Genomic DNA, 27,281 nt, shown 5'->3' with positions numbered 1-27,281 from the left:
CTTTGTCTGATGTGATAACATCATCAAGATGTCAGTAAATAAAATCAAAGCCAGTCAGGCTTGCCTATCTCATGACACCACTGAGGGTCATTGCAAGTGAGGTTCATTTAACAAATACACAAACTTAATTGTGAGGAGTGCCAAAGAATCACGGAAAAAGAGAAGGATTTTTCTCCCAGCATTCCAAACTTGTTTGAATGGCTTAGTTCACATGTCACTTTAAACAATGGTTTAAATGTGAATTCACCGCATGCTGGTTGTGAACGTTGTTGAAAACACGGGTGCTTCTCTTCTCCCCTGCTACTGCCACACTACTGGCCATGGTCTTAGCATTTGTTTGTTTTCTCTGCAAACAAACAATAGGGAGTGACCAAGAGTTGTTCCTGGCTTATCACTCATAGTTTGTTTGAAGAAACAAACCACAAGCCTGTGTTTGAACGTAACACTGAGCCACACCATGCCTTGTTCCTTGGCAGTGCAGCAGAAGTGGGGGAGGAGCAAAAGGCCCACAATTTCAGCAGCATGTACATACATGTGTGTTCATATTAAAACCATTGTTTAGTTTAACTATGGTTCAAGGTGATGTGTACAAGGCCAGTGAGCAAGTTTTGGTTCATCTCTTGTGTTTTTAACATAAAATAGTGGGAAAAAACTGCCATTTTTCAGAAAGATATTGTCTACTTTCTGTTTCATGTTGGAATAAATTGTAAACTGCTTAAGGGAAATCTCTAAGGATTTATTATTTATAAAAGTATTTATATATACCACCCTCTCACATATTATCATGACATGTACAATATAAAAGCATAAAGCCATTAAAAGCACTTCAGAACAATCAGTTAAAGTGAGTACTCAAGAAAAACTTAAACAACTGCATAGGCCTATTAATATGCAAAAAAACCTATAGATGTCTGAAAGTCAAAAGTGAGGGTGCCTGCCAAATCTCTGCTGAAAGAGGTTTCCACAGCATGGGACTGGTCACACTAAATGTCCAGCTTCTGATTGAAGCTAGTTGGGCCTCTGTAACATGGGGAATAACTAACAGCACTCCTTTGGATGATCTTTTGATCAGGCTGGGATATAAGGGTTCAGGTGGTACTTAAGGTATCCTAGTCCCAAGTTTTTCAGAGCTTTGTATATCAACACAAGGGCCTTGAACCCGGCCTGACATCACCATCTCCCTGGATATTGATCAGTCAACTATATTATCTTGAACTGAATATGAAATACTTAACTCCAGCCTGCTCGTGAACTATATGGTGCCTTTTCAATAAGGAAAATAGATTCCAGGTTTGAAAACCAAGGCTGATTTCTTGCTTCAGCAGGCAACCAAAGGCTTGTATGAGAGAAACATCAAACAAAATAGTGAAAATCTCCATCACTTTTAGAATTTCTGAAGAAAGCATGCAGGGGTGTTGAAATGACTGATGATGGGGGAGAAAATGCACAGCTATTTTAGGTGTTCACATTCTTGATGCCGAGACATCTTTTGATGTGTATTCAAACCAAATGCTGCAGAATTTGACATTTCTGAGATCAAGCTATTCCAACAGGAAGAGCAACTAAAATCCAATAATAAATGAATTCACTAACAGGCAAAAAACCTTACAGTTTAAGAACGTACCTATAGCCAACAGATATTTCTATCAAACTTTAAAAGCAGGGAAATTGGGCAGCTATAGTGAATGTACCACCGGAGCAGGAGACCTGACCTCTTCTCTGAGATATTGTACTTCCCTACAAATTTGTCAAAATGCAAACACAACTTGGGTTGGTCTTTCACAGTCCTATCCACTTCCTGTGTAGCTTAGAAGAATTTGGTAACGTGCTTCTTTTTTGCCTATTAGTGAATTTCTTTGCTTTTTAATCCAGGAGGTAAGAGATGAGATCCTGTGCACGTTTGCTGAGAACGGATTGATCATTTGCATGCTTATTGAGTTCAGTGGGATTTACTGTCTTGCAATCATGCTTAAGATAGGTGAAACTGACCACAGAGGAGGAGGAGGAGGTAGAGGAGGTAGGGCAGAGGGGAGGAGGGGGATGGGAGCAGGCAGGAGGGGGAGCGGAGGAGAAGGACAGGTTTGATCATCTGCATGTTTATTGAGTTCAGTGGGATTTACTCCCATGCAATCATGCTTCGGATAGGTAAAACTGACCAGGAGGGAGGGCTGGAGTAGGCAGGGGAGGAGAAAGAAGGAAGAAGGAAGTGGAGGAGGAAGGGAGAGGGGAGGGGAAGGAGGGGATTGAATGGGATGCGGAGGGAGGGGCAAAGGAAGGGGGAGGGGAGGGGCAAGATGCAGGGGATAGGAGGGAGGAGAAGGGAGGGTGGGTTTGATCATTTGCATACTTTTTCAGTTCAGTGGGATTTATTTCTGTGCAGTCATGTTTGAAAATGGAAATGAACTCCCTTCAAGTCAATCCCAATTTATGGCAACCCTATGAATACGGTTTTCATGTTGAACAGTATTCAGAGGTGGTTTTACCATTGACTTCATCTGAGGCTGAGAGGCAGTGACTGGCCCAAAGTCACCCAGTGAGCTTCATGGCTGTGTGGGGATTCGAACCCTGGTCTCCCTGGTCATAGTCCAACACTGACCCATGGGAGGTGCAGGGGGGAGGAGATTGGGAGGGTGGGCACTGGGTAGAGGGGAAACCCCTTTCCTCTCCAAAAGGAAAACATTGTGAACAGTATCATTGCTTTTCAGAGTTTCCCCCACCTTTTTTCTACAGCAGGTACATGTAGCCTCCCACCCAAATTTAAACCAAACCTGTCCCTGGCCACATCCACACCAGGCCTTTATTTCACTTTGGACAGTTGCGGCTTCTCTCAAAGATTCCTAGGAAGTGTAGTTAGTGAAGCGTGCTGAGAGTTGCTAGGAGATGCCCTGATCCCCTCACAGAGCTTCAGTCAGAGCGGCTGACTATTAAACCAGTGTGGGCACTGGAGTTGTCTCAGGGGAATAGGAGTCTCCTTTCAGCACCCTTCACAAACTACACTTCCCAGGATTCTTTGGGGAAGCCATGACTGTTTAAAGTGGAATAAAGGTCTGGTGTGGGTGTGGCCCCCTGATTAGCCAAGCCCAAGGGCTATGAGTCTGGCTTTTAGAACACTGACAGTTGCTTCTTACTGAGCATGACCGATGTTATAATTAGGTTCAAGCCAAAATTTCTTAAATTAATTAAAAATCAGCCAGGCATTTTTTTAACTTTTAAACTGCAGAAGATGAAGGTCATAGTATGGGGCAAGGTCAGTCATTCGATTACAGGTACTCTGTGAACATGGCTGAATTTAATGAATTTCAACGGATTATGAGAACTCTGACAGAAAAAAGTCCAAAACGACTCTGGGTGGTTTTTTTTCTCTTTTTTGACTTTGAACTCTCTATTCTCTCTGACTGTTTTGTGTATTGCCATGAACATTTATAGGGTTGTTAAGCAAGCGTTTCTGAGTACAGGGCTCTAAGTTTTGTAAGGTTTTGTTTTGCAATGAGCTTATGGGAAGCATCAGAATGGCATGAGGGTATTTTAAATGTTCATGACAATACACAGTCAGAGAGAAAAACCAGACCCCTTTTGGACTTTTTTGTGTCAGAATTCTTATAATTTGTTGAAATTAATTAAAAATCAGCCGTGTTCACAGAGTACCTGTAATCCTATTACTGACCTTGCCCCATGCTTTGACCGTCATCTTCTGCATTTTAAAAGTTAAAAAAAAATGCTTGGCTGATTTTTGATTAATTTAAGAAATTTTACATTAACTCAATTATAAGACCAGGCATGCTCAGTAAGAACCAGCTGTCAGAGTTCCAAAAGCCAGACTCATAGCCCCTGGGCTTGGCTAATCAGGGGGCCACGCCCACACCAGACCTTTATTCCACTTTAAACAGTCATGGCTTCCCCAAAGAATCCTGGGAAGTGTAGTTTGTGAAGGGTGCTGAGAGGAGACTCCTATTCCCCTGACAGAGCTCCAGTGACCAGAGTGGTTTAACAGTCAGCCGCTCTGAATGAAGCTCTGTGAGGGGAACAGGGCATCTCTTAGCAACTCTCAGCACCCTTCACCTACCCTGAGCATGATTGCACACAAGTAAATCCCACTGAACTCAAAAACCATGCAAATGATCAAACCTGCCCTCCCCTCCTCCTCCCTCTTATCCCCTCCCTCTTGCCCCTTCCCTCCCCCCTCCTTCACTCCTCCCTTCCCCTCCCCAATCCCCTTCCAATCCCCTCCTTCCCCTCTTCCTCCTTTCCCTGCCCAGAGGCACGTTACCAAATTCTTCCAAGCTACACAGCAAGTGGATTGGACTATGAAAGACCAACCCAAATTGTGTTTGTATTTTTACAAATTTGTAGGGCAGTACAATATCTCAGAGAGGAGGTCAGGTCTCCTGCTCCCCTGGTGCATTCACTATAGCTGACCAACTTCCCTGCTTTTTAAAGTTTGATAGAAATATCTGTTGGCTATAGGTACATTCTTAAACCACAAGGTTTTTTGCCTATTAGTGAATTATTTATAGGAAGATCTTACGTCCTGTAATATCTCAATCTTTCTCTTTGTTTTATTGAATCTAACAGTCTCGTACATTATCATTGTAATGCACTGTCATTATGTCATTTTTTGTATGGTACTAATTTTAGCAACAATCACTTCCAGATATATTCTTAAAGCATAAAATATTAGGCAATGAATATTAGGCAGGCACCATCTCTGCTATCTTTTAGGTGCCTTTTGAAGACTTTCCTCTTTCAACAAGCCTTTTAAGTTGAGACCTATCCCACTCTGCATCTGTATCAGAATTGTTTAATATGTTTTTTAATAATGTTTTTAACCCTTTTTCGAAGTTTTTTTTTTAAAAATGTTTTTAATGCTGTTTTGTTAATGTATTTTAAGATCTGTTTTTATGATGTTTTAAAGTGTTTTAGTGCTTTGTTTGCTGCCCTGGGCTCCTCCTGGGAGGAAGGGTGGGATACTAAATAAATAAATAAATAAATAGAAATATCAAATTTAAGCCGTAAGCTCCTTGCTCCTGAAAATTCCACATAAAATAGCTTTATAAATGTTTCTTTTGTGTGTGGTATTATTGTGGTTGAGAAATTCATACATAAGCCAACTTGATATTGATGTTGGGAGTTTTTGAAAGAATACACATTCACTGTCTCCCATTTTAGAATATAGATTGTTACACTGCAAAAGTTGTGACAGGAATAGATGTGGGGCACAACTGTGTACAGGAGAGTAGCAGACAGCCTGAATAAAGAAGGAGGTGATATGTGTTAATCAGATAAGATTGAGTTTGTATAATTCTCTGGCAAATTTCTAGCCAATCAAAGCAGAATATAATCCGAACCATAACATTTGATAAATTAAACATTTAGTGTCATGGTAAGAGGAAGGAAACAACTGAGCAAGAAGTTGGTTTGAGCTTTGTGATGTGCTAATTTTCTATGATCAGATGTTCTGAATGCACCTTGTGTCAGTCATTAGATTTATGTCATCCGAAAGTGTTCTGGTGTGGTATGGTCCCAGGAGGGATGTACCACCTTCTTTTTCTGAGCACGTAGATCAGCTCTAATTACATGGATTACTAGCACTATTTCATCACTTCCAATGTCCAGAGTCCGTACATATAGTGAAACTCAACTTGCACTGTAGCCCCTGCTAATCCATAAGGATAAGAGAGAGAAGTGACAACAGGGCAGTCTGCATGTTTCATCGCTCGCACTTTTGCAGCTTGTGGTCAGTTGAGGGTGGGCAGGACAGGGAGAATTAGATGCTCCAGGACACTAGTTTTGCAGGAACCTGAGAAGCTGCTATTTAAATAAGATCTTAGATATGCATGGCCCATATCATTTATTTAGGACTGTATAGTGCAGGAACGGGGAACCCATGCCCCTCCAGAAGTTGCTATACTACAAGTCACATTGTCTGACCATTGGTTATGCTGGCTTGGACTGATGGGAGTTGGAGACCAACAACTTCTGGAGGACCACATGCTCCCCACTGCTCATAGACAGTAAAACCCATTCCATGAACCCATTACCTGGAGGGGCTTTAAGAAACCATCCATTTTGAATGGCTTTGAAAAGCTGTTCTAATTCTAACTTGACTCTCTGTGTTAAAGAAGTATAATGCAAGCCAAGGCATTTTTTCTTGTTGAGCTTCATCTTTTACTAAAGAAACAGTCATAACCAAAGCCAATAAGCTGGTTAGCTGTGGCTTGTTTTCAGAAACAACTTACTTATTCTGCACATGTCTCCTGCTTAGAGACCACTCGTGCATGCATCAGGTTCTGAAAGACCTGCAGGTGATGTTTACTTTTAAAAGATGACAATACTTCATACAGGCACAGCTTGGAATTTTTCTTGTCATCATCAACCCTAGAAACATGCTTTAGGGGAAAATGGAGGAATAAACTGAAAATTAAATCATTACCAGTTCATGACTACTTCTTCAGAGGGATAAGATGCAGTGACTGAGAATGATCCCTCAACAGAATCATCCAGTTCTCTCTCACCTTCTAGAATACATCATAACATTGAGTGCAAATATTGCTGCTTTGAACTCTCAAATCCTAAGTTTGACCAGCCGTCTTAGTGACTGAGGTTCCATACACTCTACCTTTTATGTGTTGCTGACTCCTTGTTTTTTATTCTTTCTAGAGAGAGACCTTTTTGGAGCAGAACCTTTTGACCCTTTTAGCTGCGGAGCAGGAGATTTCCCTCCAGACATTCAATCCAAACTAGATGAGATGCAGGTGATAAAATATTTACCATGTAAACATTGGGTCTTAAGAGGGAAATTAGATCATGCAACAGGCAGCATGTTCATAGCCTGTAAAACGTTCAGTGTTGCAAGTAAAAGGAAATGGGATTAATTCAGTTGTTAATAGAGTGCTTTTCAATATTTAGGAGGATTAGCCATTGCAGTGCCCTCCAGAGGTTGCTGGACTACAATTTCCATAATCCCTGATTGGCCATGCTGGCTGGAGCTGTTGGTAATTGAGAGTCTAACAACATCTGGAGGGCACCACACTGGCATTAAATAAATCCTTGTTCAGATTTCTTAGAGGATTTAATACTCTCTCATTGAAATCATTTAGAAGCTCTTGTGGTACTTCCCAGAGGAAATGGATTTAGGATCACTGTTTGTGCTTCCTCTGGAGAACTATTTATTCCACGGAGGCACGGGGACTACTTTGTGTGGTTTTGCAGATCTGAATGTAATCACTGCCAGAACATCAAGGAAGAATGCACTCTCCACAAAACTGCATTAATATCTATCTGCTCTTTCATATTTTGAAGCTCTTCTAAGATGGATCTCACCCACCAAAATATAATATTGCTTAAACTCCTAACCAGGTTAAATTGTTGTCATATGAAGTCGTCTGTTGTAGAATATATAAAATGCTCCTTTCTCTCTCCCCGCCGCTTCATATGGCAAGTCATTATCACCCATGTTGCCTGGCTCTATGCCTTCTTTAGTCCCAGTAGAGCTTCCTTAAACCTATCCCATCCATGCAACTATATGACAAATTATGATGGCCAGCTGGGTTTCTCAGCTTATGAAACTCAATCCCCATGATCCCTTCTCTATCCATCTAAGTCATAATTGGATGCTGTTGATTAGCTACTCACACTTCATTTCAAACCCACAGGACTCCTTGCCTATCTCTTTTCATTGCTGCAATTTCCTATTGACTGGCCTTACCTTACCTCCTTGTAGCATTGTGTCCTCCACCATCCCCTCACTGCTCTTCCTGAGCAATACTGGCTCGTCAGGTACAGGGCTAGTGGCAAGATGAGCCTTGCCTTTGTAACATTATTCCACCTTTACAGAGTAAGAAACTATCCCAGAACCAGTGTTTCAACAGTAAACAAAGTGAAACCAAAGGATACCAAGTATTTGTACAACATGTTTTATCTAAGTGAGATGAAGTACTATAAATATATTTCATATCCCAACACTGGGAAAATAGTAATAGATTTAGACCAGTAAACACTCTTCCTTGGAAGAAACTTTATTTTTACTTGGGCATATTTTGTAATATTCTGTTTATGTTATCTGAATTTAATATTCAGTTTAATTGTGAATTAAATGTTTAACAGCACAATCCTAAGCATATCTACTTGGAATTAAGTCCCATTGAGTTCAACGAGACTTATTCCCAGGCAAGTGTATATAAAATTATAGCCTAAATTAATAATGTTATTATTGATGCTAACCAATCTACCAAAGGCTCTAATATTTCTTGTCTCTTTGTGCTTTCATGGGTGCGCAGCGTCAGCGATGGTTGGTATATTTTTAAATAAGTTTCATTTCATGACCTATAAAATATCATAAATGATAATGTTGATGTCTGAGATCTAAACTGCAGCATGTTAAATTATTTCTTTCATTTGTCATGAGATAAAATTTGTCATATTACTTTCATTTGTCATGAGATAAAATTTCTTGCTAGCTCCTTCCAGTGAGTTATTGACTTTTTAAACTGTCTGTATTAACTGATTGTAATGCTGAAACTATGGTGTATACACACACATATTATGAAAGAATAGGTTGTTTTGTTCAGGCTTAACTGTAAAGCTATGGTCACAATTTCCATAGAACACAGTCTCTCTTCTCTCTCTCACTCTCTTTGCTGTTTGCTGCATGTGAACACCTGCAGCACTGGAGGGACTGGAGAGACCTGCCCTGGGAGTGAGTCTCTGAGCATCTGGGTGCTTGACTGCTCACTCCTTTGGGTTGTTGTCTCTTGAGACAGCTGAGGTCCCTGGTATGTGCTGTAAGGACTGGGACCTCCTGCCTGACCCTGGCTCCAGAAAGAGGCTGCAGTCAATCTTTCAGCCTCTTGCATCAGCTCCTGGCTGGCTCAGTATAGTATAGTAGTAGTAGTATAGTTTATTTATATACCACTTTTTGGCCAAAAGGCCCTCAAAGTGGTGAACAAAATATTATAAAACATATTACCAAAAAAAAAGATTACATAAGAAATAACCAGTAAAATATACAGTAAAAATACAATGCAACAAAAACAATGCAAATACAAGGCAACAAGAGCAAGGCAACAAAAGCAAAGGAAAAAACATTTGCAACAAAAACAATGTTTTCAAACAATGCACACAATTACCACAGCAGATGTGGTCTTAGGAGAGGCATTCCTTCTTTTCTCAGAGGTGCATAATGTCGTCGGACAAGTTGTCCCTCTCCACCTCCACTTGGCCCTTGTTGGTGGTGAGCTGGTCCACCTGCCAGGCTGCAGGGAGGATGTCCATCTCAAATTCATCCTGGCTGAAGTGCTTTGAGCAGAGGCCTGGGATCCACAGCTTCCTGGATCCTGGTTCAATGCGATTCACAGCCAACATCTACTTCTTCCTCAGCTCGTGGGCTTTGGGGAAGCTTGTCCAAGTCTCGGCCACTGGATGGATGGCGCTGGGTGGCAGGAAAAGCAGGGTGGTAGGAGAGCGCACTTCGTCGCCACGGAATCTTGGAGGGTTGGGCAGGATTCAGGCTGCTCAGGGTGCATAAAAGCCCGGCTGCCCTTTGGGTTCTTGGGAACAGCTGCAGCATTGGTGAGGACTGGAGAAGACCTGCCCTGGAAGTGAATACTTCAGAATCTGGGTGCTTTCTTGCTTGCTCCCCTGGGTTGCTGTCTCTTGAGACAGCTGAGATCTCTGGTAAGTGCTGTAAGGATTGGGACCCTCTGCCTGACCCTGAATCCAGAGACAGGCTGCAGTCAATCTTGCAGCCTCTGGCATCAGCTCCTGGCTAGGTCAGTGGGAATAAAACCCCAGCTGCCCTTGGGTAGCAGGTCTGCTGCTGGCAGGGTCACCATCGAAGGGACAGCACCAAAGGTTATCATCCCTTGAGGATTCCTTTAGTGAGGATGAGGGTGCTACCCCATTCTATTTTTAAAAAACCTATCTAGAGGAGATTGGTAGTGGAAAGTGTAAGGCGTATGTGTAATTCCTGCACAGGGTGAGAGCCTGTGCAGTGAACTGAATGATAGGAAAAAGTTGCCAGATGCCTTCAGAGTGCGAATCTGCAACTATCAGAAGGCTGGCCCTCCCTGGGTGTGAGGGGGGGAGTAGATGTGCCCTTTGGGTCTGGTTGAGTGGGTTTGATTGTTCACAGTTCTCTCAGTGGTGTACTGGGATAACTGGTTCTGGTAGGATTTGTTGGTGGGCTCTTGTGTTCATATAATGTATTTAGGAGGAGTCTTGGAAAGGAGGAACATGAGTGATGCCACCCCAATTTCAGTGACCATGGGTAGAAGGAGGTATAGCCATGGGGAGGTGATGGGCTACGATAAAAGATGAGAGCAAAGCTATCTACACCTTGTTCCTCACTCCCACTCCTTCCATGGATAGGTTTCTGGTTGCTCATCTACTGTGCCCACTGGTCTGTGCGTGCTGTTGTTTAACGTCAGATTGGTATACAGTAAGACCACACTCATCCATGATTTGAGGATGCCAATTTCGTGTGCATTACCAAGACCTGGGTGGGTGAACTGGGAGGAGTTGATCTGACCCAGCTTTACCCACCAAGATACTTGGTGTAACACCAGTACAGGCTACGTGGATGGGGGGAGGGGTTGCTGTAGTCCATAGAATGATAGTCCTAGGTGATTTTAGTGTCCATGCTGAGGCTGCCTCTAGTGTTCCGGCTCAGGACTTCATGGTCTCCATGATAACCATGGGGCTTTCTCAAGTTGTCACAGGCCCAACACATAGGGCAGGGCACACCCTCGACTTGTTTTTTGCTCCAGATGGAGGAAGGGATGGTCTGGAGATAAGGGGGTGTATGTCACCCCATTGTCATGGTCAGACCAATTCCTTGTGAAGTTTAGTTTTACAGCTCCAATCCTCCCCTGCAGGGGTGGTGGACAGATTAAGATAGTTCACCCCCAGAGACTAATGGAATCCACTGGATTCCTGAATACCCTGAGGAAGTTCCCAGTAGATAGACCAGGTGACTCTGTTGAAGCCCTTTTCATGCTGTGGAACAAGAAGACATGTTGACCTCTTAACACAGTTGCCCCTGAGCACCTCTCTGGCATTGTGGAGCCTGGTTTGTACCTTGGTACACCAGTGAACTAAGGGCAATGAAACAGATTGACGATGGCTAGAGCGCAAGTGGCAAAGGATGTGCTGCGAGACTGATCGGTCACGAGAAACTTCATAACCGTGCCTACCGTGTGGCAGTGAGGGCAGCGAAGAAAGCCCACTTCTCTGCCACCATTGCATTCTCAAGCAGCCGTGTAATGGAGCTTTTCCATATTGTCAGGGGTCGGTTGACATCAACCCCAGGAAATGGGAGTTTAAGAGCCTTCGGAGGCCCACTGTGAATTGTTTGCAAGGCACGTTGAAGGTAGAGTTGCTTGCCTCCATAGCAATCTTGATGCACCATCCACATCTTCTGTGGTCTCCAGTGAGGTGTCCAGTGAAACGTCTGCTGCAACTCTGTGGTTAGTCAGTCTTGCTTGAGGTTTAAGACTAAGCCATAAATTCCAAATTTGTAAATCTCTGCCCCATGGGCCAGTGAGCTTTCTCCGTATCCAGTGTAGTGTGGTCATTAGAGTGTTGGACTAGGACCTGGAAGACCAGAGTTCAAATCTCCACTCAGCCATGGAGCTCACTGGGTGACCTTGGGCTAGTCACTGTTTCTCAGCCTAGCAGGGTTTTTGTGAGGATAAAATGTATGCCACCCTGAGCAACTTGGAGGAAATGTGGTCTATAAATGTAAAAATGAATAAATAAAATATCTAAGTCAGTAGGTGGAAATACTTATGGAACAGGGCTTGCAGCCATCTGCTGAGACAATATATTTTTATTTAGAATATTTAAACTCCACCTTTCAGTTGTTGGACTCTCTGGGCAGCTTACAGAACAATTTGAAACAATAAGCTTAGAAAATATCACTAAAAGCAGCAAGAGAGGAAAAAATAACAGCAACATTAAAACAGATTATCAAACCATTACAAAAGGCCTAGGTAAATAACAAGATTTTTACCGCCTGCTAGAATGATACAAAACTTGGTATCAGATGAGCTTCCACGCGGAGAGCATTTCATAGACAGGGCAGCAATTGCCCACTCCTCATTTGCCATGTGTCTAATGTCAGAAGATGGGTGTACCCAAAGTTTGGGGCAGGGTCATGTTGAAAGAGTTCTTAAGAAACCCAGCTTCCAAACCACTTTAAAGCTGAAATTCTATACATATTCATCCGCATCCCACTAAACCTGATTAAAAGGGGCTTACTTCTGAGTTGGCATTTGTGATTGCAACCTAAAGGCTAAAGGCAGCTGTTTGACTTGTTCTTAGATGGACCAGCAGCCTGCAGAGTTGTTTAAGAACTGCTAAGATGTACTTCGGCAAGATGGTGGCCTCATGTGCCTTCAGACCATACCCTGGGAGGAAGATGGGGAAGAAATTCAATTCAGTATGCGTTTAAAGCCAAACCTATCAAATTCACACTTTCCAAAACAAACTTGAGGATCAAAACACAGCCATTCTTCAAAGTTCACAGTTATCCAAGTTTTGCAATACAGTTTTCCAACCAACCATTGTTTTACAAAAATGCATGTATTATGGGAAAGTGTGAATAAAAACTGATATATTATTGAAAAGAGAAATTGCTTTTACATAATACAAACATTAATGATCCCCTGTTAACTTCTCTTGTCCTATGTGGCATGTGCTTTGTAACTACTAGTTTTTCATTTCTTTATTGCAAGAGAGAGGTCCCTTGAGTGTTTGCTATAACAGAAAAGTGAACAATAGACTAAGATTAATCATAGCTGTAAAGTTGCCTTTGCATTCTATTCCCACACCTGCTTTTAGTTTTTCACAGCTTTCATTTACACTAATCTGAAATGTTGAGATCATAGAATCGTAGAGTTGGAAGGGGCCCAAAAGGCCATGAAGTCCAACCTCTAAATAAAGTAGTCTGTCTTTATTTTCAAAAGTTAAATAACCTCTGATAAATTAAGCAGGGTCTCATCTCGGGTTGTGTGTCCACCACCACCACAATATTGGAAATTTCACTAAACTTATTAAAACTGTTTTGCAGGGTATACACATAATGCCCCCCCGCGAACAAAAGACAGACCTCCATATTAATTTTTTCAATTTCACATTTGGCAGATGTTTGATAGAAACTCTTATTTTAATTTGAGAGTGATGTTCTCATATAGTTGATAGTATATCAGTTAGGGTCTATTGCTCATGTCATTTATTTATTTTATTATTTATTTATTTTATTATTTATTTATTTTATTTATTGCACTTCTATACCGCCCCATAGCCAAAGCTCTGTGACCATCTATTACACTAACCATCTATACTTAATTTAGCTAGACAGTGCAAACAAGGAGCTTAGGCCTGATAGCAATACCATCAAAAGCGTCTGTTGTATATAAGTAGTTAAAACCCATTTTAAAAAATTGGTACACACAAAACCTGGTTTAGTTTCATTCTCTACAAGATGTTCCAGATGAAAAGATATTACAGAACTCAAAAGAGCTTACTTCTCACTTTACACTGCCAGGCTTTCAAAAAATGTGACTTCTATAGCGACAAGAATGAGCACTTCTGGATTCATGTTTGTAAGATACCTTTTTTCTTACTGTTTCCTGTTTGTTTTTTTCTTTCTCTATTCCAGGAGGGGTTCAAAATGGGACTGACTCTGGAAGGCACAGTATTTTGTCTCGATCCTCTAGACAGCAAGTGCTGATGCCAGGAACAGAAATATGAAAAGATATCACCATCTTTTATATAAAAAAAAGGTTTAGAAATGTGTTACAAATACTGTTAATGTGCCAAAAATATTTTTCAGCTTGTTAACTTTTGTGAGGTTGCTTCTGTAATACTCCAGATAGGTTCCAGTATTAACCCTGTACAAATGTAAAAAGTCACACATGTATATGAAAACCAAAATGAAATCACACTGCTGTCTTTCTTTGCCTTCCTTATTTTGGAAGTCATCTTCTGTACCTAATGGCAACTTACTGTGTGCTGTGGGAAGTTCATTGAACCATTCACGTATATCACTTCTTGTTGGCAGGTAATAAATATCCTTTGGGACTCTTATTGGAAATGGCAACACTATAACATCCCCTCAGTTAGTTTCTTGATTCCAAAGCTGTAGGTGAATGCTCATGCAATTTTGTCAAAAATCACGGAGATACTGAAATTCACTGTGTATGCATGTGAACAGTCCATAAATTCCTGCTACTGTCCAGGATTCAAGCTGAGTGTCCAGTGCGCTTTTCTCTGTCTCTTCACATAGACTCTTTCATGTGAATGAATGGATTTTCTGCATGCACATGTACCTCGAGATAAAAGTATGTGATGGAGGCAGTCCTAGTGCACATCAGAATCATTGGATTACGATGATTGTGTACATTTACTATGTTGAGTGGACATTACCTAGATTAATGTGTTAAAACCTGAATCTGTAACTGTACCTAATATCCATATACTTTTTTTCGTTAAAACAAAAAATATTTTGAACACTTTAAATAGAGGGCTCTGGAACATACAGCCCTCCAGACTTGAATTGCCATCAGCCCCAGTCAATGTGACCAATGGCTAGGGGTGATGGGAGGTGAAGACCAGCAACATCTGTAGGGCAACAGATTGCCCACCCCTGCTTTAAGACTTCTGATTAGGTATGCTAATCACTTATTTTCACATTACTAAAGGGATTTGGGGTTTGTTACACAAAAAGCTACACTCTTCCCTGGCAGTCACATGGTAAGTGATGGTCTATTTTCACATCTACATATACACGCAAGCATTCCTCTGTGCTCAGAACAAAACCATATTTAGGATGGGGTCCAATACCCCACTAAACAACACAGATACTTGGAAATTCTATTGATTTTAGTGAAGGTAAATGAAAAGGGCATATGCTTAGAACACTGCTTGTAGTGCACGTTAAGTTCCCACGTGCAATAGAAAAATCTAGCTCGGATTGCCTTATACATGCTTTCGCTGAAAGAGGAACCTGAATGTTTTGAAGTGAAAACCTTCTATAGATTTCAGAGGCTTCAAGATTCTATCGTTCAGTGTGTGAGCAGCCTGGAAAGTAGTCTGAAGGCACATGATGAAGTTCTGCTGATGATGGTTTTGGTCCTGGAAGCTGCCAGGATGGGAGGTCATCTGGGAATCCTATAAAAGCTGCTTGAATCATTAGCTTGATAAATAAATATATCTCATTTTGCAATGTAAATGTGATTTACAGGTCAATAATTTGAAAACAAATACCCAGAGAACAATGGTGGGGACAGATAATCCTTTTGTCAATGCAATTGTGCACAGGAACCAGTTGCTGAGCATCAGTGTATGTTTTTTCAGTAGCCTTCAAACTAGCAATAAATGAACATTTCGATTGCACATTTCTTGCATTCACCAATGAAATTGGTACTTCATGTTTCCCTTGTTGGCATAATTTTTTTCATTGTATATATATATAAAAGACAACAGTTATTTTGGAGGGGAAATTTCTTTTCTGTAAGGATCCTTTCACTGAAAAGACTAAAGGTGTTTTTTTTAGGGGGTAGGATGCATGGGAAAAATAAGAGAAGAAATGTAAGAGATTATTTTACTGCTTATATCTTTAAGAAGGAAAATAACTAGTTTTCTGGTACTTCAGTTGAAAAATATAGTTTTTGACCTTATATTGTGAGGTTTACACAGAAAATAGAATGCATTTATGCAATATTATTACCTTTTGGAAGCTTAGTTCCAGCCATGGAAGATGCTTAAGCAGATGCCTGGACAGTCTAGGATTCTTCACTTGCTTAAAGTTAGGCACCTGCTTAGGTATGCAACTCCACTGAATCGTAACTGTTTTGCATTGTGTTAAATCTTCCTTTATTATTTGATTGGCCTGAATGTATATCTATATCTATGGACAGAATCCAAAGAGAACTGTGTGCATGCATAAAGTGCTTCTGTACAGGTATGGAGACGAATGTTATTCCCCCTCCCCCTTCTGGATACAAACCCTCACATCGCACTGAATGCCGTTCCAGAGGGCACTCTGACTTTCAGAAGCAACTTTGTGAAGAGGGAGGGTACAAGTAGCTTCAGTGAGAAGGGTGGGGGCTGGAAACGTCCAATGCACATGTAAAACACCACAAATGGTCCTTTGGATCCTGGTCTATGTGCCTGTCAATATAGGTATATATATATGAAATCAGTAATGAGTAGAGTAGGCTATGTTTCATAGAAAGAAGTCTATAATTTTGTCATATAGTATTTTGCAATTTGTACAATGAGGTTGTTTAGTAGCCATATTAATGGCTTTTTTAAACAAATAGTATTTTTATTGTACTTTTTAAAAAGCTTTATGTAATAAGCATATATTTAGGGTTCATTTACTATGTATGGTAAGAAAACACTCAGAAAATATTTGCACATTTTAAGAAATCTTATTTTACCAATTTTTATGGGAATCGATTCTGCAAATTGTTAAATATGATCTAACTGATCAAATCAGTACAAGAACGCCTAAATTAATTCAGTAAGAAAGTACATTTTTAATGAGGTTTAGTGTTCTGGTTGAAATTTGTATTTCTATGTAATAACTGTTTGTTTAATTTTGCTTCAAATAAATGTTTTAAATAATTTTGCCTTGTAGAACTTTTCTTTAATACAAATACTCAATGGGAAGAAAATGGTAAATACTAAATCAGAGAAACTGTGGTGTTGGGATCATTATCCTACTCTAGATACCTGTGTTCATTGTAATATTGGACTAAGGTGGATGCATGAAAAAATGCTGCCCACTCTTGTAGTGTATGGGGGATTTGAGTGTCCAATGACCATTTATTTCAGTAAGTGTAAGAATATTTACCCCACTCCAGAGGTATATTGCCCTGTACATTTGCTGTTATTTACTGAGGCAACTGATCACTGTTGCCAAGTCATAATCAAAGCAGCCCTGGATGTCAGCCAAATGCAGGATTCAGAGAGAGAGCTATAGGTTTAACCAGAAGAGGATCAGTGCACAGGAATCTACTGCTGCTTTTGGTTTTAATTCCCGAGGAAATAAAAATGCTACAGTGTTCATTCTTGCACCCAAAGCTGCAGGTTGGATTCTGCAAACCCAATGGAGACCACGTGTGCTAAATGAGATTCTACCTTTTTTTAATTGCGGAGGTTATTTTTAAAAGTTGGTTTTCAGAATTCCGTAGTGTACACACTTGTCTATGGGATTTCTGTTTTCAGAGCAAAGCCCAAAAAAGTGCCTGTATTCAGAGGGGGGGGGGAAGAATTACTTTAGAAAAGGTTAGGCTGAAAGAGGTGGTGATATATTTTGGAGCATCCTGTCATTAAAATTACATTTTAAAAAAATCTAACCCTTAAATGTGACCTTTTTGAAGCACACAAGGAATTATCACAAAAGGAGTTCTGTTGCAAACAAGATGCTTGATTAGCTTTCTTCCACATACTGATTGTATACAAATCTGCAGGCTGTGTGTAGAGGTAGATGAGAAACATCATAAGTGCTCCCTTCAACAGATTAAGGTTCAGACTGTATGAATCACTGGAATAATAGACATCAATAAGATCTCAGATTGATAAAATGTCTCTGGCTATAATAAATGTCAGGCATGACATTTTATTTTGGAACCAAGTTGGAAATACAGGCAATGAAAAGATCAGGGACTTATTTCCTTCACTGCCATCTTGTTCAGTTAAAGTTAAACTACATTGGTTGCACACAACAAAACTAGCGCAGTGCACTTTTTGCATGATAAACATTTCTTGTGCTTGTTCATTTTAATTTATTTATCCAAACATAAATGGAGGACCTGAAACTGTTCAGTTAAAAGTTCCCCAGTAAGCAAAGGATAGAAATCCGTATCTCAGATAATATATAACATGTCCAACAGGCAATATTGACAAGTTTAACTGCTGCTTTGCTGGAGTCTTTTGCTGGAGTTATGTTATTCTTGCTATCCAATATCTAGCAAGATATTGGGCACATAAAATGAATTGCAAACTAAAATTCTATGGCTGAGATCCTCCCTCACCTTTCAGGAGCAGAAAATGGCTCCATGGAAAGGGGCACGTCAATGTTTTAGTTAACTATACTTACAGTAGAATAGGCCGAGGATTAGTTCGGGTTTAATGGCCAATGTGGCAAGCGGAAGTAGGTGAAGTGTTAGTAGAAGGTGTTCTCGGGTGTAGGCGGCTTCGGTAATGCTAAGGTGGGGTATTTGTTGGCCACGTTGGGTGGCTAAAATACATAGAGGGAATAGATTGATGTTAGTAGGGAAGCGACTGCTGTTAGTATGATGGTGTAAGGGGACCAAGAAAATATGGTTGAGATAATTAGAATTTCCCCTTTAAAATTGAGGGTTGGTGGTAGTGCTATATTGACTAGGTTTGCAAGCAGCCATCAGAGGGCTATTAGTGGGAGTGTGGCTTGAAGGCCGTGGGTTAGTAGCAATGTTCGGGTGTGTGTGCACTCGTAGTTTGTGTTTGCTAAGCTGAATAGTAGTGAGGAGGTCAGGCCGTGTGCAATTATTAAAATGATAGCCCCTGATAGGCCCCAAGGAGACAAGGTAAGAGTCGCAGCAATGACTAGGCCCATGTGGCCTATGGATGAATAAGCGATTAGTGCTTTAAGGTCTGTTTGTCATAGGCAGATGACACTGGCGATGATTGTTCCCCATAGGGCTAAGGCCATGATTGGGTAAACGGGCTTTGTGAGGGTTTGGCTAAGGATTGGAGTCAATTGCCATGGAATTTATACGTGGAGGAGGTGACATCAGCATTGGCAAACAATATACTCCAGTCTAGCCAAAAAGGGTGCATGAAAGAGGGGACACAAATGAACGTTCAGCCCTTCATCTTTTTGTATCTCAAAAGACATGGAGAGAACCATATTTCTTTTGGGTGCTAGCTACTTACCTCTCATAGGGTAATGCTCTAGCATACCCTCACACGCTCTTTTTGAAGGAGGTGCTGAACAGCGCTCAGTGTGTGTGCAGCTCAAATATTTTAAAGCTTGGATCTGAATTTTACAATTTCCTTCATGAAATACATTGCCTGGGAGGCAGATTTTCATGTTGGCTAGAAATTTCAAAACAATAGGACCCTAGGAAACAAGTGTATAATGTAACATAGGAAAAGGTAGCTCTTCTGAGGTGGACCTAAAACTTCTCTACTATCTCATTTCAAAACAGGATTTTAATGATTCAGCAAGGAACTATGCTTACTCTGCTAGATTTTTAGTCCATGCCCTTGTTTTCGAATAATGGTATTTGTTCTTTAAAAAAAAAAACTTTTAAAGTCCACAGGGTCAAATCACTCCAAAATGCTTAGGAGTTGGTTACAACACAATAATAGAAGCTCAGCTGGAGTGTATACCAAAGATCAGAAAAGATACCACCAAGGCCAAGAGGGTGCCAGCATGGTTAACGAGCAGAGTCAAAGAACCTATTAGAGGAAAGAAGGCTTCCTTCAAAAAATGGAAGTCTTATCCAAATAAGGAAAATAAAAAGGAACACAAACTCTGAGAAAAGAAATGAAAGAAGACAAAAAGGGATGCAAACAAAAAAAGGATTGAGGAGCACATTGCTAAAAACATAAAAACCAACAAAATATTTAAATACATTCAAAGCAGGAGACCGTCTAAGGAGGAGGTTGGACCTTTGGATGACAAGGGAGTCAAAGGTGTGCTAAAGCAAGATAAGAAGGTTGTAGAGAAACTACATGTATATTTTTCATCTGTCTTCACAGTGGAGGATATAGGGAAGATCCCTGAACCTGAACTAACATTTGCAGGAAGGCAGTCTGAGGAACTGAGGTAAATAGTGGTGACGAGAAATGACCCTCTGGGCTTAATAGAGGGAAAGCTTAGGCTGCAAGGGAAAGTCCTGTCTCACTGACCTATTAAAATTATTTGAGAGATTCAACAAGCATATAGATAGATTCAGTGGTTCAGTGGACATAGTGTACTTACACTTTCAAAAAACTTTTGACAAGGTACCTCTCCAAAGACTCCTTCTGAGTAAGCTTAGTAGTCATGGAAAAAGAGGAGAGCTCCTGGTGTGGATCAGGAATTGGTTAAGTAACAGGAAGCAGAGAGTAGGAATAAATTGACAATTCTACCAGTGGAGAGCTGTAGAAAGTGGAGTCCCCCAAGGATCAGTATTTGGGACCTGTCCTTTTCAACTTGTTAGCTTGAAACTGGACCTAGAGTTAGGAGTGAGCACTAGGTGGACAAGTTTGCTGATGATACTAAATTGTTCAGGGTTGTTGAAACAAAAAGGGATAGTGAAGAGTTCCAAAAGGATCTCTCCAAACTGAGTGAATGGGTAGTAGAATGGCAAATTTAATTCAATGTAAACAAGTGTAAAGTTATGCATATTGGAGCAAATAATCTTAATTTCACATATAAGCTCATGGGGTCTGAACTGGCCGTGACTGACTAGGGATGAGACTTTGGTGTCATAGTGGATAGTGTCATGAAGATGTTGACCCAGTGTGCAGCAGCTTTGAAAAAGGCAAATTCCATGCTAGGGGTCATTAGGAAAGTTATTGAAAATAAAACTGCCAGTATAATGTATAAACCTATGGTGCGGCTGCATTTGGAATACTGTGTTGCTTCACCTCAAAAAGGATATTATTATAGAGTTGGAAAAGGTTCAGAAAAGGGCAACCAGACTGATCAAGGGGATGGAGCAACTCCTCTATGAGGAAAGGCTGCAGCATTTGAAGCTCTTTTAGTTTAGAGAAAAGGTGAGTCAGAGGTGGCATGATAGTAGTGCATAAAATTATGTATGGTGTGGAAAGTGGATAGAGAAAAGTTGTATTTTGGAGGGTTCACAACAAACAAAAGTACTTCTTCATGCAGCACATAATTAAACTGTGGAATTCACTTCCGCAAGAGACAGTGATGGCCACCAACTTAGATGGCTTTAAAAGAAGATTAGGCAAGTTCGGGGAAGATAAGGCTTTCAATGGCTACTAGCCATGATGAGTCATCTCTGCCATCATAGTCAGAGGCAGTATGCTTCTGAAAACCAGTTGCTGGAAGCTGCAAGAAGGGAGGATGCTCATGCGCTCTTGTCCTGTTTGTGGGCTTCCCATTGAGGCATCTGGTTGGCTACTGTGAGAACATGATGCTGGACTAGATGGGCCACTGGCCTGATCTAGCAGGCTGTTCTTATGTTCTTGTTTATATTCACCACTTTTACCACACACAGAGGGCCTGTACCTGCTTTGTGCTACTTTGAGATAAATGGAGGCTGCACAGCAGGAGTGCTCATTCATTATGGATCCTAAATTGTGTATTGTGTATTTTGAAATTCTGGTCCTGTTTTGTGGTGGTGGTGGTGGTTATAGTTGTTGTGGTTGTTGTTGTTACGGTTGTAGTGGTGGTGGTGGTGGTGGTGATTGTCGTGGTGGTGGTGGTGGTTGTCGTGGTGGTTGTTCCCTTCTACCCAAAGGAGCCCAGGAGTGCAATAGGTTCCCAGAGTTCGCAGTTCTGATTTCCCTGGGCTTGTTTCCTAAAATGGATTCAGTATATCAGGACACCTCTATTGTACTGCTTATTTCCAATTGAGTAGAGGATGCTAAGCTTGTGAGTAGAGGATGCTAAGCATTTGTATCTTTTCCTGCCATCATCTTAAATTACCATATTTGCACATGCACATTGAATAAAACTCTACAAAGAAAGACTTTTATGCCTTCATATGCAACACTGAACCAATATTTTTGTGTGATTTTATAGAAATGTTTAGGAGCTCACATGTACATTGGTAAAATAATGCACAAACACACACAGACATTTTGATGCAATCAGATGTACAAATGCAACACCTGTTTCTAGTGTTTTTCAGCGCATTGGTAATGGGGGGGAGAGGACAAAAAGAAGTGCAAAAGAACTGAAGGAACTCTACATGCTCCAATTCCTGAATTAACTTTAGACAATCACCTAGATAAAGAAGACTTCAGGGAAAGTAAAATGCAAAGAAAAGTGATCTGTACGTATGAACCAGAGGAGCAATAAAGGAACAGAGTAGGTGAAATTCATTCATCTTTCTCTTTACCTATTTCCCCAAACCCCAGAAATGCAAGGAAAGGGTTGGTTGGCATTTTGGGATGTCTAACAACGTGAGCATTGTCTTCTATATATTTGCCAAGTTAAAATTTCCAATATAAGGGTATGTTCACTCATCATGCACACATTCTCAAGGTAAAGCATCATTACTGAGGAAAAATGTATTTGAAAACAAAATGCAAGGGCTTCTGGGTTTAAAATTAAAACTCACAAGTTCCCTACCACCATCCTTGAATCTAGTCAATTTTCTGTACCCATATCTATATTTTAAGGTTTACCCAAAGTACAAAGTGTAGTGTGTTAAACGCATAGTGGTTACCTCTCAAAATGATGGTATGGGCTGCCAGCTATGATGAAACTTAGCCTCAGTTGTGCTTTTGCATTGTGATGGCACAATGATCCTTGGGCTGTTCTACATGGCCAAAAGAACACACATTGCCCAGACACTTCCCTCACATGTCATTGCGTCAGCAGCATAGCCAGTTAATTGTGTAACTGGTTCAGTCATTGAATTACAGCAGCTTTCCCTAAGCAGGTTGTTGTTGCTGTTGTTATGTGCCTTCATGTCGATTACGACTTATGGTGACCCTATGAATCAGTGACCTCCAAGAGCATCTGTCATGAACCACCCTGTTCAGATTTTGTAAGTTCAGATCTGTGGCTTCCTTTATGGAATCAATCCATCTCTTGTTTGGTCTTCCTCTTTTTCTACTCCTTTCTGTTTTCCCCAGCATTATTCTCTTTTCTAGTGAATCATGTCTTCTCATTATGTGTCCAAAGTATGATAATCTCAATTTCATCATTTTAGCTTCTAATGATAGTTATGGCTTAATTTGTTCTAACACCCAACTATTTGCCTTTTTTGTGAACCATGGTATCTGCAAAGCTCTCTTTCAACACCACATTTCAAATGAGTTGATTTTTCTGTTACCTACTTTTTTCACTGTCCAACTTTCACATCCATACATAGAGATCGGTAATACCATGGTCTGAATGATCCTGACTTTAGTGTTCAGTGATACATCTTTGCATTTGAGGACCTTTTCTAGTTCTCTCATAGCTGCCCTCCCCAGTCCTAGCCTTATTCTGATTTCTTGACTATTGTCTTCAGTTTGGTTAATGACTGTGCCAAGGTATTGATAATCCTTGACGAGTTCAATGCCCTTATTGCCAACTTTAAAGTTACATAAATCTTCTGTTGTCATTAGTTTAGTCTTCTTGACATTCAGCTGTAGTCCTGCTTTTGTGCTTTCCTCTTGAACTTTCATCAGCATTATTTTCAAACCATTACTGGTTTCTGCTAATAGTATGGTATCGTCTGCATATCTTAAATTATTGATATTTCTCCCTCCAATTTTCACATTTCCTTCATCTTGGTGCAATCCTGCTTTCCGTATATCTTCTGCATACAGATTAAACAAATAGGGTGATAAAATACACCCCTGTCTTACACCCTTTCCAATTGGGAACCAATCGGTTTCTCCATATTCTGTCCTTACAGTAGCCTCTTGTCAAGAGTATAAGTTGCGCATCAGGACAATCAGATGCTGTGGAAACCCCATTTCTTTTAAAGCATTCCATAGTTGATCTACACAGTCAAAGGCTTTGCTGTAATCTATAAAGCACAGGGTGATTTTCTTCTGAAATTCCTTGGTCCATTCCATTATCCAACGTATGTTTGTAATATGATCTCTGGTACCTCTTCCTTTTCTAAAGCCAGCTTGGACGTCTGGCATTTCTCACTCCATATATGGTAAGAGCCTTTGTTGTAGAATCTTGAGCATTACTTTACTTGCATGGGACATTAAGGCAATAGTTCGATAATTACTACATTCCCTGGGATTCCCTTTCTTTGGAATTGGGATGTATATTGAACTTTTCCAGTCTGTGGACCATTGTTTAGTTTTCCATATTTCTTGACAATTTTTTATCAAAATTTGGACAGATTCCGTCTCAGTAGCTTGTAACAACTCTATTGGTATGCCATCTGCTCCTGGTGATTTGTTTCTTCCAAGTATTTTAAGAGCAGCTTTTACCTCACATTCTAAAATTTCTGGTTCTTCATCATATGGCTCCGCTGTGAATGAATCTGTCATCCTGGCATCTCTTTATAGAGTTCTTCAGTGTATTGCTTCTATCTTCCTTTTATTTCATCTCGGTCAGCCAGTGTGTTTCCCTGTTGATTATTCAACATCCTTACTCTTAGTTTAAATTTTCCTTTCATTTCTCTAATCTTTTGGAATAGGGCTCTTGTTCTTCCCTTTTTGTTGTCCTCTTCTATTTCTATACAATAACTATTGTAATAGTACTAGTCGCTGTTTTGTTGCATTTAGGGTTCTGACCATGTTTCTATCTCCTTTTGCTTTCCTCTCTCTTTAACCATTTTAAGAGTTTCTTCAGTCATCCATTGAGGTCTTTCTGTCTTTTTAACTAGAGGCATTGTCTTTTTGCATTCTTCCCTGATCATGTCTCTGACTTTACTCCATAGTTCTTCTGGTTCTCTGTCAACTAAGTTTAAAGCCTCAAATCTGTTCCGTATTTGATCTTTATATTCTTCTGGGATGTTATTTAAATTGTATTTTGGCATTACGATTGCTTTGTTCTTCTTCTTTAGCTTTACTCTGATTTTCGATACTACCAGTTCATGATCTGTACCGCAGTTTGCTTCTGGTCTTGTTTTTGCAGAAAGTATGGAACTTCTCCATCTTCTGCTACCAATTATATAATCAATTTGATTCCTATATTGACCATCTGGTGATGTCCACATGTACATTCGTCTTTTCGGTTGCTCAAAAAATGTGTTTGTAAGAAACAAATGATTGGCTTCACAGAATTCAATAAGTCTTTCTCCTGCTTCATTTCTGTCTACTAGGCTCCATTTCCCCACAATTCCTAGTTCTACTCTGTTCCCTACTTTTGCATTCCAATCCCCCATGATTATCATCATATCTTGTTTTGGTGTATGATCAATTTCTTCCTGTACTTCTGCATAAAATCCCTTCAATTCTTCTTCTTCTGTGTTTGACGTTGGAGCATAAACTTGGATGCTGGTTATGTTAATAGGTTTCCCATTTAATCTCATTGATTTAACTCACTCAGACCTTGCATTGTAGCTCCTAATTGCTTTTGCTACTTCACTTCTAACTATTAAAGCAACCCCATTTCTTCTTAATTTCTCATTTCCTCATTTCAGTTGCTTGATTGAAAATATCCCATTCGCGTCCATTTTAATTCACTCACGCCAAGTATTGTAATGTTGATACGTTCCTTTTCTTGCTTGACAATTTCTAGCTTTCCCTGGTTCATGCTTCTCACATTCCATGTTCCTATTGTGTGCTTCATACAACTCCGGACTCTCCTTTCGCATCTGCGGGCATCAGCCTCTGGGCTTCCTTTCGGCTTTGACCCAGCTGCGTAATTAGTCACAGCGCTACTCGTACTTGTCCTTTGTTCTTCCCCAGTAGCTCGGTGAGTGCCTTCTGTCCTGGGGGGTGTCATCTTCCAGCACTATCTCGTGTTGCATTTTGGATACTCTGTTCATAGGGTTTTTGTGGTAAGAAGTATTCAGAGGTGGTTTACCATTGCCTTCCTCTGAGTTTGGATGCATCTTAGTCTGGTGTCTCAGCTTTGACCATTCCGCCTTGGGTGCCCCTGCTGGGAGTCTAGTCTCTTGGTCTAGGCTCCTGACGACATTGCTCTCAGCTTCTTCAACACTCTCAGATCCCCTCACCATGTTAAGGTGTGCATCCTAAAGTGGGCTCAAAGCAGGTACTCTACAGATATTTTGGACTACAACTCCCATCAGCCCCAGCCAGCATGACTGAACAGGCTGGAATTGATGGGATTTGTAGTCCAAAACATCTGGAGGAGTTTCTTTGCAACTGCTGTCACTGGGCTAATGATAACTTTAGAGATTCTGAACTTTGTAGATGCCATTATTTCCATAAAGTTGCAAAGAACTCTGAAACACTTGGGTTGTCCTAACATGCCATCAGCAACTTTGAATCTAATACTTTTGGACATTTGTAGTTTTCAAATTACATACGCTTTTTATCAGTAACCCTTGCAACAGGAGACCCACAATATCTAGTTATCAATATTGCAAGTGTACAGAAGAGGGTCGGCTCTGAAACTAAAATAGGGATCCCAATCTTTTTTGCCACAGAAGCATGTTTGGAAGTTTAAGAAGCTGCCATGGGCACCACAAAATACCCATTTCACAGGAGAAAAACATGCTGCTCAGAATTACCACCCCAAAAAACAAAACAGAGACCAAAAAAGCAGACCACACCCCAACCAAATAATCTTTTCAAAGCTTGAAAAACCTCAGTTTTTAAAATAATGGGAATGATGGGGTTTTAACAGGCACCAAAAGGGGAGGGTTGCTGTGGGTACTGTGATGCCCATTGGATTCCTGAGTTAAGAGAATTGTGACTTGCCTAAGGCTACCTAGTGAGTTTATGATTAAGGCAAGATCTCACATTGGGCTACACCAATCCTCTAACCCCATCGGTTAGCTTATTTAAGCAGGAAAGTCTTCCAAATTCCCAAACTTTGTCTCTGCTGTTCTGCCACATGACAGAAATATCAAAGTGAAAATTGGGGGAGTATTTCAGTCCTTTTAAGGGTGATGATGTTTTAAGATGTGAGGTCTGCAACAAAATGTTACAATGCATAGTAATCCTGGTCAGTGTTCCAGACTATCAGTCATGACTCCTTCCAGGATACTCCTTCCATTTTTCTCTTCCAATTTCCCTGCTGTGTCCTCATTGGGCTGTTTAGAGTGGGGATTGTCTAATTAGCCTACCCACCCCCTCATGTTTTTGTACCTCTGCAAACCTTGGGTTTTCCTTGAATATGATGATGCCTCCAGCTTGTTCATGGGTGATGCCATTTTGGCTACAAAAGGAGCAGCACTCAGATAAATTAGTGTGCTATTAGTATATATATATACCCAGTCAGTCACTGTGCTCTGCAGGTGAGGGCGTTCTGCAGATACCAGCCAGAGCTTGGAAAAGTTACTTTTTTGAACTACAACTCCCATCAGCCCCAGCCAGCATGGCCACTGGATTGGGCTGATGGGAGTTGTAGTTCAAAAAAGTAACTTTTCCAAGCTCTGCGCATCTTCTCTTCCTCTTTCAGCAAACCTTTTAAGTAGGGACCTTATCCCAGTCTGCGTCTGTGCTGGAATTGCTTTTGA

General features: G+C 40.6%; 2 protein-coding genes across 12 annotated transcripts in view; one reads left to right on the top strand and one right to left on the bottom strand.

Moving 5' to 3' along the window:
- GULP1 (GULP PTB domain containing engulfment adaptor 1) overlaps positions 1 to 16,579 on the top strand; it is a 334,104-nt gene extending 317,525 nt beyond the window's left edge. For 10 of the 11 annotated variants that reach the window (XM_061608241.1, XM_061608236.1, XM_061608244.1 and 7 more), the window contains 2 exons: positions 6,658 to 6,752; positions 13,658 to 16,579. In XM_061608241.1, the coding sequence (XP_061464225.1) occupies positions 6,658 to 6,752; positions 13,658 to 13,729 (167 nt within the window). In that variant the 3' untranslated portion in view covers positions 13,730 to 16,579. The remainder of the gene's footprint in view (positions 1 to 6,657; positions 6,753 to 13,657) is intronic. The other variant, XM_061608246.1, reaches the window with a different exon arrangement.
- Positions 16,580 to 18,092: 1,513 nt separating this feature from the next.
- Positions 18,093 to 26,388, bottom strand: LOC133376329 (NADH-ubiquinone oxidoreductase chain 4-like). Its single transcript, XM_061608234.1, is given in 3 exon segments — positions 18,093 to 18,250; positions 18,253 to 18,752; positions 26,366 to 26,388. Coding segments are annotated over 2 exon segments (606 nt in total). The 5' UTR covers positions 18,701 to 18,752; positions 26,366 to 26,388.
- Positions 26,389 to 27,281: the final 893 nt, after the last annotated feature.

This window comes from Rhineura floridana, chromosome 2, assembly GCF_030035675.1.
Source record: "Rhineura floridana isolate rRhiFlo1 chromosome 2, rRhiFlo1.hap2, whole genome shotgun sequence".
Classification (NCBI taxonomy): Eukaryota; Metazoa; Chordata; class Lepidosauria; order Squamata; family Rhineuridae; genus Rhineura; species Rhineura floridana.
The sequence above is the reverse complement of the archived record's forward strand: the minus strand, read 5'-3'. Positions and strand labels throughout refer to the sequence as shown.